Consider the following 19,288-nt stretch of genomic DNA (forward strand, 5'->3'; position numbering starts at 1 on the left):
CTCCACAAGGGGCGCATGTCACTGTGCCCTTGAGTCGGAGACCCGCATTTCTCTCACATTTTCACCTTTAGGGTACTAGGATGCATTTTACGACCTACAACTACATTTAGTGCTTCTGTTACCGCCCTAAAAGCTGCTGTCAAAATAGTGGGGACATCCTCCCGTCAGAAAGAAATGAGGGCTATTTCACTTTGCCCTTTTCTGTGCCCAGTGGCCATGCTTCTTCCTACCCCCCACCCCACCACATTTTTTTTTTTTTAAAGATTGTATTTATTTGAGAGAGAGCATGAGCAGGGAGAGAGGCAGAGGGAGAAGGAGAAGCAGGCTCTCCACTGAGCAGGGAGCCAGACACGGGACTCGATCCCAGGATTTTAGGATCACGCCCTGAACTGAAGGCAGACGATCAACCACTGAGCCACCCAGGCACCCCCCCCCCCCGCCCCTCTGCCGCATAGTTTTACCTGAGCTTGTTTCATTGTGAAACCTCCATTTTCTATGCTGATAGAAAGAGTGAAGTCCTCTCTTCATCCTGTCTAGACTGGCCCTGTAGCTCACTGTGACGCTTCTGAACATTCTGAACGCATGTTCTCGGGGTGGGGGCGAGGTGGGGGTGGGGGGACAGCTGAGGCTGCAATGGAGCCTCCCCCCTCTGACAGGTCAGCATCTACATGCCCCACTCTGGGAATTGGGGGTCCCTTGAGATTTATTTCCTCATTTATAGTCATGTACTTCTGCCTTCTGAGATATTTCTGGGTCATCCCTGCCCCCCAAAAGGCACCAGGGTGTTTGTCAAAACTCAAAGAAGTACACACTAAAAAAGAAGGGGTGTTTTACTATAGGTAAATTGTACCCTCTGTAAACTTTTTAAAAGATCCATTCAAAGCACACATTCAGGTTTGCTGTTGCCGTTGAAGGCATGGCTTGCAAGATGTTAGAAACAACCTAAGTGTCCATCACAAGGGGATCAGTTAAATAAATGATGATACTTGCCTATGATGATATGGGATTGCTGTTAAAAAGAAGTGAATAGATCCGTACATCTGATGTGAAATATCTCCTTTTGTAATTGTTTGACTGGTTTGGCACATCTCTGGTAGGATCCCTGGAAATTGCCAGCAGTGGTTCCCTCCATAAGGGCGACTGGGTGTGGAAGGATAGGGTTGGAGGAAGACTTCATGGACACCGTTATACCTTTTTTTGCATTTCAAATTTTGTTCCTTGTGCATTTGCTGTCCCTAAGAGGTAGATACAAATAAAATAAATTCCTTTGACCACAGGACCCCAGAACTGAATGGCATTGGCCTCTAGCCTGATTGTCGCTGCTTCTCAATTTCAGGGCCTTCGTCCGAGCCAGCGCACTCCCCCACCAACAGTGGGAAGAAGCTCTTTGCTCCTGTTCCATTCCCTTCGGGCTTCACTGAGGATGTGTCCCCCGGTGGCCCCCTCCAGCCCCCACCACTCCCCCAGAAGAAGTTAGTGAGCCGGGCAGCCTCCTCACCCGACGGCTTCTTCTGGACCCAAGGCTCTCCTAAGCCAAGAACAGCGAGTCCCAAGCTGAACCTCAGCCACTCAGAAAGCAATGTGTGTGCCCACGAAGAGTCCCACTTCAGCTACTCCTCGAGCCCGGGGAGCCGCCACCATCACATCTTCTCCTCTTCCGAGCCCCTGGAGAAAACTTTCAAAGGCAGCGGCCACTGGGTGCCAGCCCCAGGGCTGGTGGGCAGCAAGAGCGGCTGTGGGAGCCCCGGTCTCCAATGCAAAGGGGTCCCCTCGGCCTCGGCCTCCCAGCTGAGCGTGTCCAGCCAGGCGTCCACCGGCAGCACCCAGCTCCATCTCCACAGCCTCCTGAGCAGCATCAGCAGCAAGGAGGGCACCTACACCAAGCTCGGGGGGCTCTATGCCCAGTCCCTGGTCCGCCTCTCGGCCAAGTGTGAGGACCTCTTCATGGGCGGCCAGAAAAAGGAGCTGCGCTTCAATGAGAATAACTGGTCGCTCTTCAAACTGACCTGTAACAAGCCTTGCTGTGACTCGGGGGATGCCATTTATTACTGCGCCACCTGCTCCGAGGACCCCGGCAGCACCTATGCTGTGAAAGTAGGTACCACCCTGTCCCCTGCTTCCATTCTGCACCGCAGACAGCTGGCCCCGGCTGTGACGAGGCCACAGCTCCAGCAGGTCCTCTTACTGTCTGGGCTGCAGGTGCAGGCCTGATGCCTGAGCTTCCCACTAACACTCAGCACTCTCAGCCCGGCCCAGGACATGGTGCAGTGAGATTTGTAGTGTCAATGCCACATTCATCCTCTGCTTCCAGGAGTGAACCTGTGTGATCTAGTTGGATTAGGGAAACAAGTTGTCTTTGAAGGCAGCAGAGAGTTTGTTCATTTATTCGGCAGATTTTTACAGAGTGCCTACTACATACCAGACATTTTGTAAAGATCTGAGTAGATAGAGGTGAACTTAAGTCTCCTATGGAGCTTGTAACCTAAGATGGGAGATAACCAATGAAGATAATTGTTCTTCAAATATTAGAGCTGGAGAGAGCCAGACCTAGGCATCATCTTGAGCACTAAGAGTAATTGCATTGATGAAGCATTCACTATGCAACAAGTGTCTTAGGTGGATTCACTCCATGACCTCGTATCGTCACAGGACACAGAGGTTTTTCAGATGGGGGATCTGAGGCTCAACATGATTAAGTAATCTGCCTACAGCTAGCTGGTAGCTGAGATGGATGGGAGTGCTGCTTTGTCTTACCCTCAACACTTCTGCTACCATCCTGTCAGTTAAGAAACGAAGTTCAGAGAAGTTAAGTGACTAGCCCAAGGTAACACAGCTCTTTAATCTTTGCCACCAGATCAGGGCTGTTGCAAACCACCCCCCCCTTCCCCCCGCTCCATTTCTCTCTCAGGGTGCAGCTCTCAGCAAGTGGGCCAAACTGTTGGCACCCATGTGGCCACTGTGGTCTGTGCCACACATGCTGGTCCTTCCATGTGGCCTCCTTTCTCATCTTCTTTGCTGTCCCTTGGTTACCTGGTAGTTCTGTAGTTCTCCTATAAATGCAAGCTTTTGTGGAGAGCGAGAAAGGAGCTCTTTTTCCTGCGATCACCTGTCCCCAGATATTCTTTTATTTCCAGTTAGAAAGAAATACAAATAGTGAATGAACATGAAATGGTCTCGGGAGGGAGGGTAGCTTCCTGCTTACTAGTGGGGTTTTTAAAGCTATTACGATTATTGGCCAAGGAAAATGGTAGTGACTTTTACTGTGAGCTTTTTTTCTGAAGAACTTGGTGATACCAAGTTAGATAAAACTTGATATCTAGTTTTAGATAGACGGGTAAAAAGATAAAAGATAGATGGGTAAACCCCGATTTGTATGTTCTGGGGGGCTACATATAATTATTTGCTACCTTACTAGGAAAAAAAAAAAAAACAGGGTGGTGGGGGCAGTATGGCTCCAGGGAGGATCCAGCTGAGGGTCCAGAAATCAAGGCAGGTATGGCTAAGATGACAGGCACCAGATGGAGGAAAACATTAAGGAGACCTGTGTGAGAGTCTGTGGATTTCTTGAATCTCATTGCCTCTTTGTATCTAAACTTTCTTGGTAAGTGATTACACCCTGCCACTCTCCAGCCACAGTTAAAAGCAAAAAAGAAACAATCCCAGTGTTTCCCTTCCTGTTAGGATGGCGCTGGATTCTGTAGAGGGGAAGTAGTGGACTTGCCAGTGAGCTGAAAAGGAGCCCGATTATCAGGGTGGGCTCAGACCCCAGCCCGTGAAAGGGATGCAAATGTGAGCTGCTGGAAGACTGAGGCCAGGAGGTGCCTGGGGTTCCTGCTAGCCCCAGGGAACCTGAGGAGGTGATCTGTGCACCAGCCCTCCTCCCCTTCCCTGGGGTCAAGGACATCAGCCGCAGCCACCCCGCTCCTGAGGCTGGACCTAGGCTCATGCAGGGCCTCTCCATTTGGAGGAGGAGAGAACCCGGTGGAAGAGTCTTCCTCCCTCTTGCCATGGGGTAGAAAGTGACGTGACCCTGCCGCAAGACCTAAGGCGCTGCCTGTCACAACTTCTGCCCCGATCAGAATCTCGGGGCAAAGGGGTCTGGTTTTTATAGTTCTAAGTGCTTGTCAGGTGCAGCTTGGATCCAGGACCTCCTACAATCACGCAGAATCAGTCACGTTCTCTGAAGAACAATGCAGAAAATCCAGCTTTCCCCGAGGAGGTTGAAAACAAGCGTTCCTCCTCATTTCATCAGAAATGTAAACCATAAGGAAAGGAGAGGATAGCCCTCTAAGGGAGAGAGTCCCGGGGTGTCCTATCTGACTTTGCCAGAGACGTGGCAGCTCAAAGACCATCTCTGCGACGCAGGAAATGGAAATTTGGAGAAGAGCCTCAAATATCTAGAGTCTAGAGAACACCGGTACCAATTTGCAAGCGTGCCCAGCCTGGTGATTGTGGGGTGGGGGCTTTTGGAACATCATTTCCCACGTGCAGCTGTTCCACTTCATTAGCGCTGCAGTCTAGACGAACGCAGTCATCTGGAAGCCGCGGGACCCAGCGGTTCCCCCCGCCCGCCCTGCGCCGCCGCTCTGTCGCAGAGCCCACCTCATCTGTGCCTGGTGCCAGGCAGGGGCTTGCATGCAAGTCCCCTGTAACCAAAGCAGCTCACACCTGCTCCCACTAAACGCCGGGCCCTCCGTTCGTGGGCTCAGCGCCCTGCAGCAGCCGGGAGATTAAAGTCAGCTCTTGTAGCCCTGCTCCGTGAATATGGGGGGGCGGGTGGGGGTTGGGGGGGCTCGTCAGCTGTGTGTGAGTTTTCAGAGCTGCTTTATTCCTCAACCAGAACTCCAGTTCGGTAATTAGGGACCTGTGTTAAGCCAGCTGGGCCTTCTTTATTTAACAAACGTGACTTAGCCCAGATTTTTAGCCACGAATGAGGCTGTAACTCCAAAGTTTCAAGTAAGGACTTGGCTCAGCAAAATGTTTGAAATGTGAGCTGAACCAAAGGTTTGTGTGGTCTTGCACCAAAACCCAAGCACAGACTCCCTGAAGATGAAGAGGGGGTGAGGGTAAAGAAGCCTCCCCACCCCCACTCCCCTTCCTCTACCCACCCCAACCATCCAGCACTGTAAAAAAAAAAAAAAAAAAAAAAAAGGTCTCAGGGGCACCTGCCTGGGGGGCGGTGAGGGGATCCCCCCACTCCCCAGCCTGTGCACTGTGCTGACTTCTCAGATGCGGGACAATGAGGAAGCTGGGGGTCCTGGCTAAGGACTAGTCACTGATTTTGAAATGCATCCAGATCAGTTGCCATTTCACTCTGCTCCTTCATTTGCTCTCTGGGCAGACTGTCAGTGGTGTTTGATAACCCTTGAGAAATGGGACCCTTGGAAACACTTCCCAGGCCCTGGACAGCTGCACTTCCCAGGTTTGTACAATAACCTGCAAGCCAGCTCTGGATTGCCTCACCACGTGGCTCCAGCCAGACCTGCGGCGCAATCACCATAGCAACCTTTTCCAGTGAGAGCTCACCCTGGGGTAGTCACAGTGCTGAGAGCCGCACCTGCCCTGTGTCATTGACTGCTCACCATGGCCCGGGAGAAGGGACCTATTGCTGCCCCCACTGCAGAGGAGAAAACAGTCCGAGACCAATAAGCTTGATCCTCATCATTTGTGGATTCCGTAATTTTGAATTCACTCATTAAAATTTATGTGTAACCCCAGATCATTTTTTCCCCACATGCACAGAGTTGGGGAAAACGTGAATCACCCGATGTGGGAATCCCCAGCCCAGGTGGAACCCGGCAAGGCTCCGGCTCCTTGTTTCAGCACTCATCTATAAACAGGTGTCTTGTTGTGGTCTATTTATTGCCTCGTTCTTCACATTTTCATGCTTTGTGGTGATGATTTCACTGTCGAGAAGGACCAAAGTGAGCACTGAAGTCCTGCCTAGTGTTCCCGAGTTCAAAAAGGTTGTGATGTGCCTCTGGGAGAATGTCAGGTAGGCTTCGTTCAGGCACGAGTTCCGGCGCTGTCTGCCGTGAGTTCTGGGTTAACGAATCAACAGTAGCTACTGCTAAGGCAGTTTTAGACAGAAGCACACACAAAACAAGGCTCTGTGCTGGCCACTTGGTAAAAATGTTGTGACCAGACGCTCGTAAGAGCTTTGCCTTCGATTTCCCTTAAGGAGCAATGGGTCAGTATTCACTCATTCATGTCTGTGGCACACAGATCCTGCAGATAGCAAGAATCCACTGTAACTTGCCAGTGTTTGCGGAGTTCGTAGTTAAGCCAAGGTCCTTTTCACTCCCAAGCCCATATTTTTGATCCCTGGAACACATCTCACTTAGACAATCTTGGACAAATAATTTATCCCCTTGGAGCCTCTGTCTCCTTTTTTGTAGCAGCATCTACCTCCTCCTACCTTGTTAGGTTGTCTGGGATTAGTGAGACTCTGTAAAAAATGCTTAGTAGGCCAGTGCCTCACACATGGAAGAGGTGGGCTGGTGTCTGGTGGCCGAGAGGCTCTCACAGGAGGAGAATGACCCCAACCTCAGCAGCACTTTGCCCACATATCCACAGATGGCACGGCAGATGAGTCTGTACACGGTGGTTGGGATCTATATGTGAGGCCACTTTTGGAAGACTGCAAATTCCCTTTCATTTTTGGGGTTTGTTTTTTAATTTTATTTATTTATTTGAGAGACAGAGAAAGCATACAATGGGGAGGAGCAGAAGGAGAGGGAGAAGCAGACTCCCCACTGAGCAGGGAGCCCAACTCCAGGCTCTATCCGAGGACCCTGGGATCATAACCTGAGCCAAAGGCAGATGCTCAACCAACCGAGCCACCCAGGCTCACCCCGCTTTCATTTAATAGTGTTTCTGAAGACTGCCTTTAAAAACCAAATATAAGGATCCCTGGGTGGCTCAGCAGTTTAGCACCTGCCTTTGGCCCAGGGTGTGATCCTGGAGTCCCGGGACTGAGTCCCACATCAGGCTCCCTGCATGGAGCCTGCTTCTCCCTCTGCCTGTGTCTCTGCCCCTCTCTCTCTCTCTGTGTGTGTATCATGAATCAATAAATAAGATCTTTGAAAAAATAAAAACCAAATATAGTTGGGTGGGCTGGAATGCAGTCTGCAACAACGTCCCTCAGATAAGTGTTCCCGAATCATTTCTCTTAGTGTAATAGGAAGCAATGTCTGGAAGAAGATGTGCTGCCATTTTATTTCTGTTTTACTTCTATAATAGAGAAATTACTAAATGTGTTACCTCCCTCCCCATGCCCTCCTGCACGCCCCCCAAGTTATTTTTAAATATTTCCTCGGAGGCTAGGCATTTATGCTGAGGAGGTTTGTATAGCTGCAATCTAAATAAATCTCTTTGGAAAGGTGCTTGCAACAGAACTCCTGAAAATGTCCCCTGTTAGCACGTGGCGCTTCATAAACACTGCCGTGACCCCTCGTGTGCGGCAGCGCAGCAGCCTGAGGGGTGATCATGGGCTGTGTGCAGGACGATGTGACAGGTAGATGCGAGGGGCCTTTCTCCGCAGGGTCGGGTACCAGTCCCTACCTTTCCGTAGAGCATGGCTGAGGCTGCGCTGTATCCTTTTGGGAGAAGAGACCACAGACTGTCTTCTGTCCCTTTCAGTGGAATTACGGGGAAATTGAGGCCTGCCAGAAGGCCACGATCTCTGGCTCGAGACTCCAGTTGTGTGGCAGCCAGAGGAGGATTAGCGCTGCTGAGGATCCTCAGGCGGCTGGCGCTGTCATTAGAACAAGAAGATGTTGAAGAGGCAGGAGAGAGATGGTTGCGGGGATTCCCCAGCGGAGCTTGAGATCACCTGCTTGTTTATTCCTGCCTCCAGTTCGGAGAGTGCCTTGGGCACTTGGGCATCCCCAGCCCTGGAGAGCTTTCTGTTTCCTTTCAGCTCCATGACTCACCCTCGGAGGATAGTGTGTGGCCATCTAGCAGCGCCAATAAAATTGGCTGGCCCTGCAGGCCATGCCAGCTAGCAGGCATCGCATTTTTCCCTGGATCTAGAAACTGCGGCAGCCTGAGGGGACGTGGCCACATCCTAGGGGGGCCTGCTTCTGTCCCTGAGACTCCCCAAGAAGGGAGTTCCCCAGTGGTCAAACATATCTGCTGTCAGGTAGTGACCGTCGGGTGCAAGGGTTGGGGAGTCAGGCTGGCTGCCTGTGTGAACTCCTGTCTGGCCTCCTCAGAGTTTGTCCAGGCCACACCTTGGGCTGATGATGTCTTCCTACTGATACCAGGGTGCCACCCTGCACGTTTTTCTGCAGGGACCCCACTCCTTCTGTCTGGATTGTGTAATTTTATGTGTAACTTTTTTTTTTAAGATTTATTATTTATTTTAGAGCAAGTGAGCGAGCCAGGGGAGTAGGGGGCAGAGGGAGAGAAAGACTCTCAAGCAGACTCCCAGCTAAGCAGGGAGCCCAACCCAGGGCTCTGTCCCAGGATCCTGAGATCATGTCCTGAGCCAAAATCAAGAGTCGGCCACTTAACCGATTGAGTCACCCAGGTGCCCCTATGTTTAACTTTTAAAGAAATTGCCAAACTGTGTTCCAGATGATGGCACCATTTTACACTCCACCAGCAACTGTAAGGGTTCCCAATTCTCTACATCTTTACAGACACCTGTTATTGTCTGTCATTCTTATTATAGAATTCTAGCAAGTGGCAACTAGAACCCCACCATGGTCTGGATTTGTATCTCCCTAAAGACTCCTGATAGTGGGGCTCTCTTCAGGTGTCTGTGGCCATTTGCTTTTTTTTTTTCTTTTGGTGAAATGCCTATTAATATATTTTGCTCACTTTTGATTGGGTAGTTTATCACCAAAGTATTGAGTTGTAAGAGTTTTTTGTTCAGTTGTGTTTAAAAAATCCACTTGTCAGGTGTGTGTTTTGTAAATATTTTCTCCAGCCTATGACTTATCTGTTCCCTTCCTTCATGATATCTTTGGAAGCACAAAAGTTTGGAACTTTGATCATTATCTACTTTTTTCTTCTCTGGACCGTGCCTTTGGTGTGGCATCTGACAACTCTTTGCCCGACCCACGGTCTCAAAGATTCCTGCGTTGTCTTTTAAGATGTGCATTTTTGGCTCATACGCCTAAGTCCGTGTGATGCATTTTGAGGTGATTTGTGAGTATGGTGGGTGTAAGGGTTTACGTTCACCTTTTTTGCAAACGGATACCCAAATGTCCCAACACTATTTGCTGCCCAGGATGATGGATTCCACTTTTGGCCTGACTTTGCCCTCTCCCCACAGATCTGCAAGACCCCTGAGCCCAGAGCAGCCTCGTACTGCAGCCCCTCTGTGCCGGTGCACTTCAACATCCAGCAGGACTGCGGCCACTTTGTGGCCTCCGTGCCCTCCAGCATGCTCACCTCTCCTGACGCACCCAAGGACCCTCTCCCTGCACCGCCCTCACAGCCCCCTGCCCAGGAGCAGGACTGCGTGGTGGTCATCACCCCAGAGGTGCCCCACCAGACCGCCTCAGACTTTGTGCGGGACTCAGCCGCCAGCCACCAGTCTGAACCTGAGGTTTATGAGCGGCGCGTGTGCTTCCTGCTGCTGCAGCTCTGCAACGGGCTAGAGCATCTGAAGGAGCACGGGATCATCCATCGAGACCTGTGCCTGGAGAACCTGCTGCTGGTGCATTGCTTCCCCCAGGCCCCCCCTGGCCCCTCCTCTGTCACCCCGGCTCCCCCTGTCTCCTCTGCCACCCCCAGTGCCCCCGCCGCGGCCACGTCCCCTTCCCCCGCTGCCGCTCCGTCTCCTTGCCCCCCTGCCACCCTCCCAGCCGGCGTCCCTCCCAGCTCCTCGGCCGCCCCCGCCTGCCAGGCAGCGCCCGGGGAGAAGTACCTGCCCCGGCTCATCATCAGCAACTTCCTGAAGGCCAAGCAGAAGCCAGGCGGCACCGCCAACCTGCAGCAGAAGAAGAGCCAGGCCCGGCTGGCCCCGGAGATCGTGTCGGCCTCCCAGTACCGCAAGTTCGATGAGTTCCAAACGGGCATCCTCATCTACGAGCTGCTGCACCAGCCCAACCCGTTCGAGGTGCGCGCACAGCTGCGGGAGCAGGACTACCGGCAGGAAGACCTGCCCGCGCTGCCCGCCCTGTCCCTCTACTCGCCGGGCCTGCAGCAGCTCGCGCACCTGCTGCTCGAGGCCGACCCCATCAAGCGCATCCGCATCGGGGAGGCCAAGCGGGTGCTGCAGTGCCTGCTGTGGGGGCCGCGGCGCGAGCTGCTGGAGCAGCCCGGCTCGTCGGAGGAGGTGCTGTGCGGCACCCTGCACAACTGGATCGACATGAAGCGGGCCCTGATGATGATGAAGTTTGCGGAGAGGGCGGTGGACCGCAGGCGCGGGGTGGAGCTGGAGGACTGGCTGTGCTGCCAGTACCTGGCGGCCGCAGAGCCGGGGGCCCTCTTGCAGTCCCTGAAGCTCCTGCAGCTTCTGTGAGCGCAGCCCACTCCCACCCGCCCCTTCCCCCGCCTGACCCCGGCCCCACCCCCATGCCCGACCTTGCCTTGGAAACCTCTGCCTCCCCTGGGAAATGGTACAAACGACTCTCATACTTGGATGTAATATATATATAAAATATCTAAATATGAAAGACTGTGGCTGTCATTGCCTACTCTGCTTCCCCCACCCCCCGGTCCCCAAGTCTCCCCAGTTTCCTCCTGCAATTATGTACCCTTCTTTTTTTCTTTTTTTAAAGATTTTATTTATTCATGACAGACACACACAGAGAGAAGCAGAGACACAGGCAGAGGGAGAAGCAGGTTCCATGCAGGGAGCCTGACATGGGACTCGATCCCGGGTCTCCAGAATCACACCCTGGGCTGAAGGCAGCACAAAACCACTGGGCCACTGGGGCTGCCCAATTATGTACCCTTCTGGCTCAGCGCCGAGGCTGGGGACAGTTCTGCCAACAGAGCAAAGCCTGGACTCTGGCTTTGCTACCTTGTCATGGGATCAGTTTACCCTCTGGTGGTTGAGTCATTAGCAAAGCTCTTATCCCCAAAGTGCCCTGATGCCTTAATATCTTGGTGGGTTAAATTGTATCTAAGCCTCCGAGCAGTGGCTTCAAGACCACTTGAGGCATCCGGATCTCACTTCTGAGCTAGAGCGGCAGTCCACTCGTCCCTCTCAACTTCCCCTGCCCTCCTCCCAACCCAGCAGTCTCTTAGGAGGAATCCAGACTCAACCATGAACCCAGCAGAGTTTCAGAATCAACCCCACTGCTCCAAATCCATTTCCAGTTTGCTAAAGCTAGTTGCCATATGTATGGTCAGAGGCCCGGCTGAAGCGGAATCCACCCCAGATGGTTCACATGAAATGATTTTAACGGGGCCACTTAGGTGTGGGCAGGGTTAAGAGCATAAAGGAAAGATGGTGAGGCAAAAGCAGGGGCTGAGGTGGGAGAGCCAGCTCTTCACCCTCCGTTTCCCACCTGCCATCCGCGGGCCAAGCCCAAGGGGCACTGGGGTGATGGAGGCAGGAGGCTCAGCCTTGCAGGGCAGGGAGGGGGAAAGGATGCTGCCCTTTGCCTCCACTATGCTAGAGAAGGGCAGCGCCAGAGTAAAACAGGTGTTCCGCTCCCAGACCGGTAGTCTCCCTACGGGCCTAAGCTCCTTCCAGTTACCATTTGTAAAGCTCACGTATTCAACTCGCGCACTGCGCCTACTATGCACTGCAGTCAATATTTGTCACTATGCCTTTAAAGCACATGGAGAGATTTAGGAAGCACCAGATCTTTCCTCCACAAACTAGACACACAAAATGTTACTAATTACTCATTTGAAGGGAGACAGCCCCAAGACCCTTGTATTTCTACCTAAAGGGTAATCTTCCAACGTGTGAGCTAATTAATTTCTAAAACCTTGTTAATAACTATGGACGATTGTAAAACAAATGCAAAGATCTTCTTAATGGATGTCCTAGAAATCTGGGAATGCGGTTAGCAACCAGGACAGGGAAATCTCGCAGGTCCCCTTCTGCATATTAATTTCACTCCTCTCGGACTACAGGTAAATACGTCCCCATTTCGCTGCATCAGCTGTGAAGACAGCGCCTGTGCCACACATTTGTCATGTCAATTGTTGCTTGAGCATTGAGGAAAGAACGGAAGAAGCCAGCTTCCAGCTCTAGCTGTGCAAGAGAAAGAGCCTTCAAATGTAGAAATCATAATTCTTCATAGGACCTATCTGTTTTGGGGCAGTATTTTGTCAGTGGTTTATTCCTGGGAATTTTCTGGACACACCCTCCACCCTCGATTTGCTGCCCTTTGCTCTCTCCTCTTTTCTCATTTCAAGTAAATAAACAGTGGGGGAGCACCTGGGTGGCTCAGTGATTGAGCGTCTGCCTTTGTCTTTTTAAAAAAAAAATTTTTTTTTATTAGAGATCCAGGATCAACCTTGGGAACCCTAGTAGCCCTCTGATAGACAGGAGAGAGAAGTGATATGGTGGGGACACTGAGCCTTCCACAAGCTTCCTGTTATGGGTGCTAGTTGTAGGGGCTGGAGGGGAAGCCTAAGGACCCTCCATACCCCCCTCAGCCAATCAGTTGAGGCCAGGGGATGAAGGGGATGGAGAGAGGGAAGAAGGACCACCTGACCATGCCCGGAAGGAGCTTCCTCTAAGCTGCCTGGGGAGGAAGCCTATTATGCTGGTGTGGACTGGAGCTGTGTCAGCCTAGTTTGGGAATACTGGTAAAAGACTGCAAAGTAGAAAATGTAAGGAGAGGACGATCCTTGGGATCCTGGGAGCAAGTCCCAAATCAGTTCCCGGCAGTGAGCCTGCTTCTCCCTCTGCCTGTATCTCTGCCTCTCTATGTCTCTCATGAATAAATAAATAAAATCTTAAAAAAAAAAAAAAAAGCAATGGGGAGGGAGTAGACAAACCTTCTGCCAAGGGAATGCAGCGCCACTTGGAAACACATGTCTCAAGAGGCACATTTTAAATCTCTGAATGAATGACACTTTTTGTATATGCCACCCACCTCAGGGGGAAAAAAATTGAAATTGTAGAAAAGGTCTTAAAACCAAAATGAATTCAAAAGTAAAGGTGAGAAGAAATTATAGCAGTAAAGTCCAATTGAGAAGAATGATTACAAACATCTAACTTACTTCTGAGCTGTCCACCAACCTAGAAAAAGTAGAAAACAGTTGCCTGCAGAATTCTTTGTGGAGTTTTAGGGGACAGTTCAGGTCTTGGTAAGGAACAGGCCTTTTCCCAGTGTGTGGTTTTGAAGGGAATTTGTCAAGGATTTCCTTTATTTTTTTTTAAGATTGTATTTATTTATTAGAGAGAGAGAGAGGGAGAGAGAGAGAGTGAGAGAGAGAGAGAGAAGTGGAGGGAGAGGCAGAAGGAGAAGCAGACTTCCCTGTGGAGCAGGGAGCCTGACTCGATCCCAGGACCCTGAGATCATGACCCTTGCTGAAGGCAGGTGCCTAACCAACTGAGCCACCCAGGTGCCCCAAGGATTTTTTTTTTTTTCTTGAAGACAGTGGTTGATATCCCCAAGAGCAGTGTTTATTGTTTTCTTAAAAGACATTTTCCTAGATAGGGCAATTCCTTATATTCACTATTGGTGAAATCCAAGTGGATAACATTCGAGCCTATTTCCATCAAGGTGGTTCTACAGGGTACTTGCCACCCATTCATCTTGGTAAGTTGTTGGCCTTTTCCATAAATGGTTAGTCAGATGACTACATGGATTAGGTTGGAGAAATAGCTTTAGCCACTCTAAATTTAGGGGCTCAAGTTAGGTGGGTTTTTTTTTTTTAACCTCAAAATACAGCTGCAATGCACAGCTTTATCTCACAGAAAGCTTAAGCACTAAACAGATGAAGTCCAGAAACAATATTTTGTTCCACAGAGCTGAGGTTCAGAAACCATCAGGGACTTCTGTTTGATGATGGGCTCCTAACCCTTGGTTCTTCAATACTCCTGGCATCTGTGGACTCATCTCCTTTGGCTTGGCTTTAGACCCAACTACTAGTATTGAAATCTCCAGATTTTTTTTCTCTCCAGCTCTGAGTCAGGTCGCCCCCATATCCTTTTCCCATTTGTAATCTTGGTTGTTAACAGGGCCTTTCCCTTTCACATGCCAAGATGTGGAATCCTTTTTTCTTCTCCTAAGTTCTTTCCTGTAGGCGTTATGAAGCCGTACATCTAAATTGTTATATCCTTGCCAGAAGCAAGATATGCACTTCAAGGGGATTATTTATTTATCATAACACATGGCTCAGATCTAAAAAGACAGGGCTCTGGGGAGCTGTAGTTACCACTCTGTGTAACACTTCCTGGTCTGCAAGAGCTCCGGGCTGGAGAAAGCTCTTTTGTGATGTGCACTTGCACACAAACAATTATAATTTGAAGAGGGAAGACACATGTTACTTTAATGACTTTTCTGAAATCCATTCTTTAAATATACAGCTAATAAATGAGGCAGGCCTTTCCCACTCTGCTGAGTATCTATAAATCTTTGAAGATCTAAGGATAAGCTTATTAATCTCATTAAAGTAGAAGCTTTGTCATGTAAAATCTGCTTGGCATATTTAATAGAGGGCGGTGTGAAAGGAATTGATTCATTAGAAACCAAAATTTAAACCAACTGATGTCATTGCTAAAAATAGAAGACAAGAATAAAATGATTGAGACAAGTTCCATGGGGTGACTATCTTAACAAATTACTCTTCTCTTTTCCGATGCTAATTAATGCAAGTTAGGGACAGCCAAAGACACCTAGTCCATACTAAAGATGTTCTGGAAGCACTTGCACTCTGGAAAGTTGTTTAGGAGGTAGCCAGATCGGTTCAAGAAAAGAGTCCAAATTGGCCCCAAAATGGTATCATTCATTTATTTAGGGAGAACTTGGGTTTGGCCAGAACTTCCATGATCAACCTGGAACCTTACTGAGTCCTGGCTACTCTCTTCTCTGCTCCTTAGCTTTCCTTCCAGGGCTCCATCTGTTCCAGCTTTCTGGAGGGGGGGAACAGCGAAGTCAAGCTTACTCAGGAGTTTTTTGCAGACCAACAAACCAGCGTGGTATTGAATTATACCAGTGGGAATTTGAACATAACACTTTTATAGTATGTTCTACATGCTGGGTTCCAGTCTTTATAGATCCTTTACCAGAAATGATTATAGCTACTTCAAAAATGAACAATCGACAACAACAACAAAAACCACTGCCCAGAACTTGAGATGCATTTAGGCCACGAAAACTTTTACATTCTATATTAGGACTTCTTAAAAATGATTCTTCGGACTTCTGACTCATTGCCTTATCAGGGATAATCAGGCATGGAGACAGTTTGACGGAAGTAAGTATGGAGGTTTAAGGAGGGAAGAGAAGACAGAAAATGAGAAAGCAAGATTCAGAGACAAACCACCTGCTTTACTACTTGCCTGGAACCAGCCCCGATAACTTCCCACAACCCCAGAAGGAGATTCATGAGTCTTAGTCTGCTCAGGCTGCTCCAAAAAATACCATAGGTTGGGTAGCTTATAAACAACAGAAATTTATTTCTCACAGTCTGGAAGCTGCAAAGGCCAAGATTAAGGTGCCAATAGATTTGGTTCTAAAAAAAAAAAAAAAAAAAAAAAAAAGATTTGGTTCTAGTGAGGACCCACTTCCCAGTCATAGATGGCCAGATTATTGTTGTGTCCTCACATGGTGGAGAGGGCAAAGGAGCTCTCAGGGGTCTCTTTTATTAAGGGCACTAATCCCACTGATGAGGTTTTCACCCTCATGACCTAAGCAACTCCCAAAGTCCCCACCACCTAAGCCATCACCTTGAGAATTAGATTTCAACATGTGAATTTTGGGGAAACGAACGTTCAGTCTAATATATCACTCTTATCAGCCCTTTCCTGGAATCATGGAGACATGTGTATGTCTAGTCTTTTCTTAAAGATCTCCAGGGATGTGGAGGCTCTACAGAACCCTAGGTGGTGTAAAGTTCAACGTCAGTTGGTAACAGATTCCTTACAAAGTCAGAAAGATTTTAAGAACTGTGCCTTTTATTTCTGTCCTTTCCTTATTGACCATTCCCATCACCATCATGATGGAGACAATTTTCTGATTTCCTAAAGTAGTAACAGAGATTTCCTCTCCTCTATCCCTCAGTCTTCCTGGTTGTATTTATTTGGAGTATGTACAACATCGCACAGCACTAAAAGCCAAAGCTACTCAAAAAGATACATTCAGAGAAAGTTCCCTCCCCCAAACCCTGTCCCATTCTTCCATCCTTTCCACCTGGCTTCCACCTATCCGTTGTAATAACCAAACATACTAATTTCTTCTTTATCTTTCTTGTGTTTCCTTTGCACAAATGAGCAGCTATAAGACTATGTCTTCTTTCTTACACAAATGTTAGTACAGGAGAGATGCGGGAGCATTTTTCTTTTCTCTCTTAGTGTATCAACAAAAACTTTTTGTTTAAGATTTATTGATTCATCTTAGAGAGTTGGGGGAGGGGCATAGGGAGTCAGAGAATCTCAAGCGGACTCCACACTGAGCATGGAGCCTGACTTGGGGTTCGATCTCAGGACCCTGAGATCATGACCTGAGCTGAAATCAAGAGCCAGCTGCTGCGCTGACTGAGCCACCCAGGCACCCGTCAACAAAAACTTTCTTAAAGCAATGAGGCGACTTGACCTCTTACTTGATTCAGACAATTAACACAGTTTCATCATCCACCAAGGTGGTAAAAGCATCATTTTCCCTGCTTGGAGAACATTAATTCACCAAACTTTGAATGATCCCTTACTGGTATCGCCCCTTTGTCCTTACGATAACCCATCTTATTTTCTCTGGGAGATATGGACTGTTTTTCCTCCCAGATGGAAACCCTGAAATTTGTCCCAAACTGCAGTCAGCATCATCAACAGACTCCTGAGTTAAATGATGAAATTCATCCTCAGGCGCTTACTCCTCTCTGGAGTGACTCTGCTAGTCCTTGCCCTCGTACCTAACATTTCTTTGATAAACTCTTCATTGATCCCTTATGGCAAACTCAACCTAGAGAATATGGCCAGGTCTTCGAGGAAAATACTTTGGGGATAATCTCCCAGAGAGTGTTTAAAGAAGAAAGAGATTGTGTGGCTCTCTGTGGCTTGGCTTTTCTGTGGCTCCAGTGTGGTCATCTCTTTCCCTGACTTCAGAGCGCTGCAATGTAAGCAACAAGGACTCCACTCATTGAAATCGTTTCTGGAACTTGGAGTTAACTCTTACACAAAAGGAGCCTGATGCTGTTTGTCTTGGCAGAGTCCAACATGAGTCATGTGCTGTTTCAAGTAGCTGATTAATCATGGGTAGAATGAAGGAACTTACTGGGTGTTTCGTCCCATGGAAAGGTTTCTTGTGAAGGCAAGGGTTGGGGGAGGGGAGTGGGGGTGCAAGCTGCACTGCCTCCCCGGTGCAGAGGGCACACACTGTGCAGAGCAGAGGGCGCCTTCCTGGCCAGTGCCAACTGCACCCCTGCAGCTGGAATGGGCAGGCTCCTCCAGTCATGAATCACACATTTGATAGCAGCCCTCATCCTGCACACAGGCTCGGTCTGTGCCAGCTGCTATGCCCTGGCTCGTCACCCGACAGCCCCCTTTGTTTCAACTCTGAAAAGGCAACGGCCCACCGGAGACAGCACTGGAATGAAGAAAACCAAGAGCGTTGTTACGTGGGGATGACAGCTCTGGTAGGATGACCATTTCTCAACAACACCCAGCCCATGAGTGCTCCTGAAAAGGACTCTCACAAGGGCGTGGACACGCAGGCCTCTGAGAGCAGCTAACGGGAGCAGTTTGCCACCGGGCTGGGATTATCACCTTCCAGGGGATAAGCTTTGTAAGGTCTGGAATTTCTCCTTTGTGGTACCTCTAAAGTTACCTTGTAGGGAAAGAAAGGATGTGGGAGAGAGACACTTAATATTCCTGGAGCGATGTCATTAAGAGCATGTCACAAGCCCGGAGAATGGCTAGGCTCGGCTCTGCTGTGTCTGTAAGTGGACACCACGATGGTTAGAGAACAAAACCTGGCTGTGTAATCCAGGTCCTTTGTCTAGTTTTGGACTCCCTACCCCTGAGGTCTGAGCACCAAGAAAGGAATGCCTTAATGGGCAAACCTTTAGTTTGAGATGTAGAATTTAGTGATTCGGCACTTACATATAATACCCGGTGCTCATCACAAGGTCCCTCAATCCCCATCACCCATCTAGCCCATGCCCCCACCCATCCGCCCTCCAGCACCCCTCAGTTTGTTCTCTATCGTTAAGAGTCTGTTTTCTGGTTTGCCTCTCTCTTTTCCCCTCTATGTTCATTTGTTTTGTTTCTTAAAGTTCCACATATGCATGAAATCATGGTATTTGTGTTTCGCTGACTGACTCATTTCACTTAGCATAATACTCTTGAGCTCCATCCACGTCATTGAAAATGGCAAGATTTCATTCTTGTTTATGGCTGAGAAGTATTCTGTTATATATGTATATCTCCCACATCTTCTTTATCCATTCATCAGTCAATGGACTTTGAGGTTTCCATAATTTGTCTATGGTTGACCATGCTGCACGTATCTCCTCAAATCAGTATTTCTGTATCCTTTGGGTAAACATCTAGTAGCGCAATTGCTGGATCATAGGGTAGTTCTAGTTTTAACTTTTTGAGGAGGCTCCACATTGTTTTCCAGAGTGGCTGCACCACTTTGCATGCCCACCAACAGTCTTCACTAACAACTGTTGTGTCCCTTGTTAATTTTAGCCATTCTGACAGGCTGAGGTGCTATCTCATTGTAGTTTTGTTTTGTATTTCCCTGATGATGAGTGATGTTGAGCATCTTTTCAGGTGTCTGTCTGTTGGCCATCTATGTGTTCTTTGGAAAAATGTCTATTGATATCTTCTGCCCATTTCTTAACTGGATTATTTGTTTTTTGGGTGTTGAGTTTGATAAGTTCTTTTGAATATTAACCCTTTATCAGATGTGCCATTTACAAATATCTTCTCCCATTCCATTGGCTGCCTTTTAGTTTTATTGTTTCCTTCACTGTGCAGAAGCTTTTTATCTTGATGAAGTCCCAATAGTTTATTTTTGCTTCTGTTTCCCTTCCCTCAGGAGACATATCTAGTAAGAAGTTGCTATGGCTGATGTCAGAGGTTACTGCCTGTGTTCTCCTTTAGGATTTTGATGGTTTCCTGTCTCACCCTTAGGTCTTTCATCCATTTTGAACTTATTTTGGTGTATGGTGTAATAGAGTGATCCAGTTTCATTCT

At 48.8% G+C, this 19,288-nt stretch overlaps 1 protein-coding gene across 3 annotated transcripts in view; it reads left to right on the forward strand.

Annotated features, from left to right (window-relative positions):
* The window catches only part of PRAG1 (PEAK1 related, kinase-activating pseudokinase 1), a 58,360-nt gene extending 47,729 nt beyond the window's left edge, over nt 1-10,631 (forward strand). For all 3 annotated transcript variants that reach the window (XM_038560225.1, XM_038560226.1, XM_038560227.1), the window contains 2 exons: nt 1,337-2,094; nt 9,284-10,631. In XM_038560225.1, coding sequence (XP_038416153.1) covers nt 1,337-2,094; nt 9,284-10,477 — 1,952 coding nt within the window. In that variant the 3' untranslated portion in view covers nt 10,478-10,631. The remainder of the gene's footprint in view (nt 1-1,336; nt 2,095-9,283) is intronic.
* The last annotated feature ends 8,657 nt before the right edge of the window (nt 10,632-19,288 follow it).

The sequence above is a fragment of the Canis lupus genome, chromosome 16 (assembly GCF_011100685.1).
Source record: "Canis lupus familiaris isolate Mischka breed German Shepherd chromosome 16, alternate assembly UU_Cfam_GSD_1.0, whole genome shotgun sequence".
Classification (NCBI taxonomy): domain Eukaryota; kingdom Metazoa; phylum Chordata; class Mammalia; order Carnivora; family Canidae; genus Canis; species Canis lupus.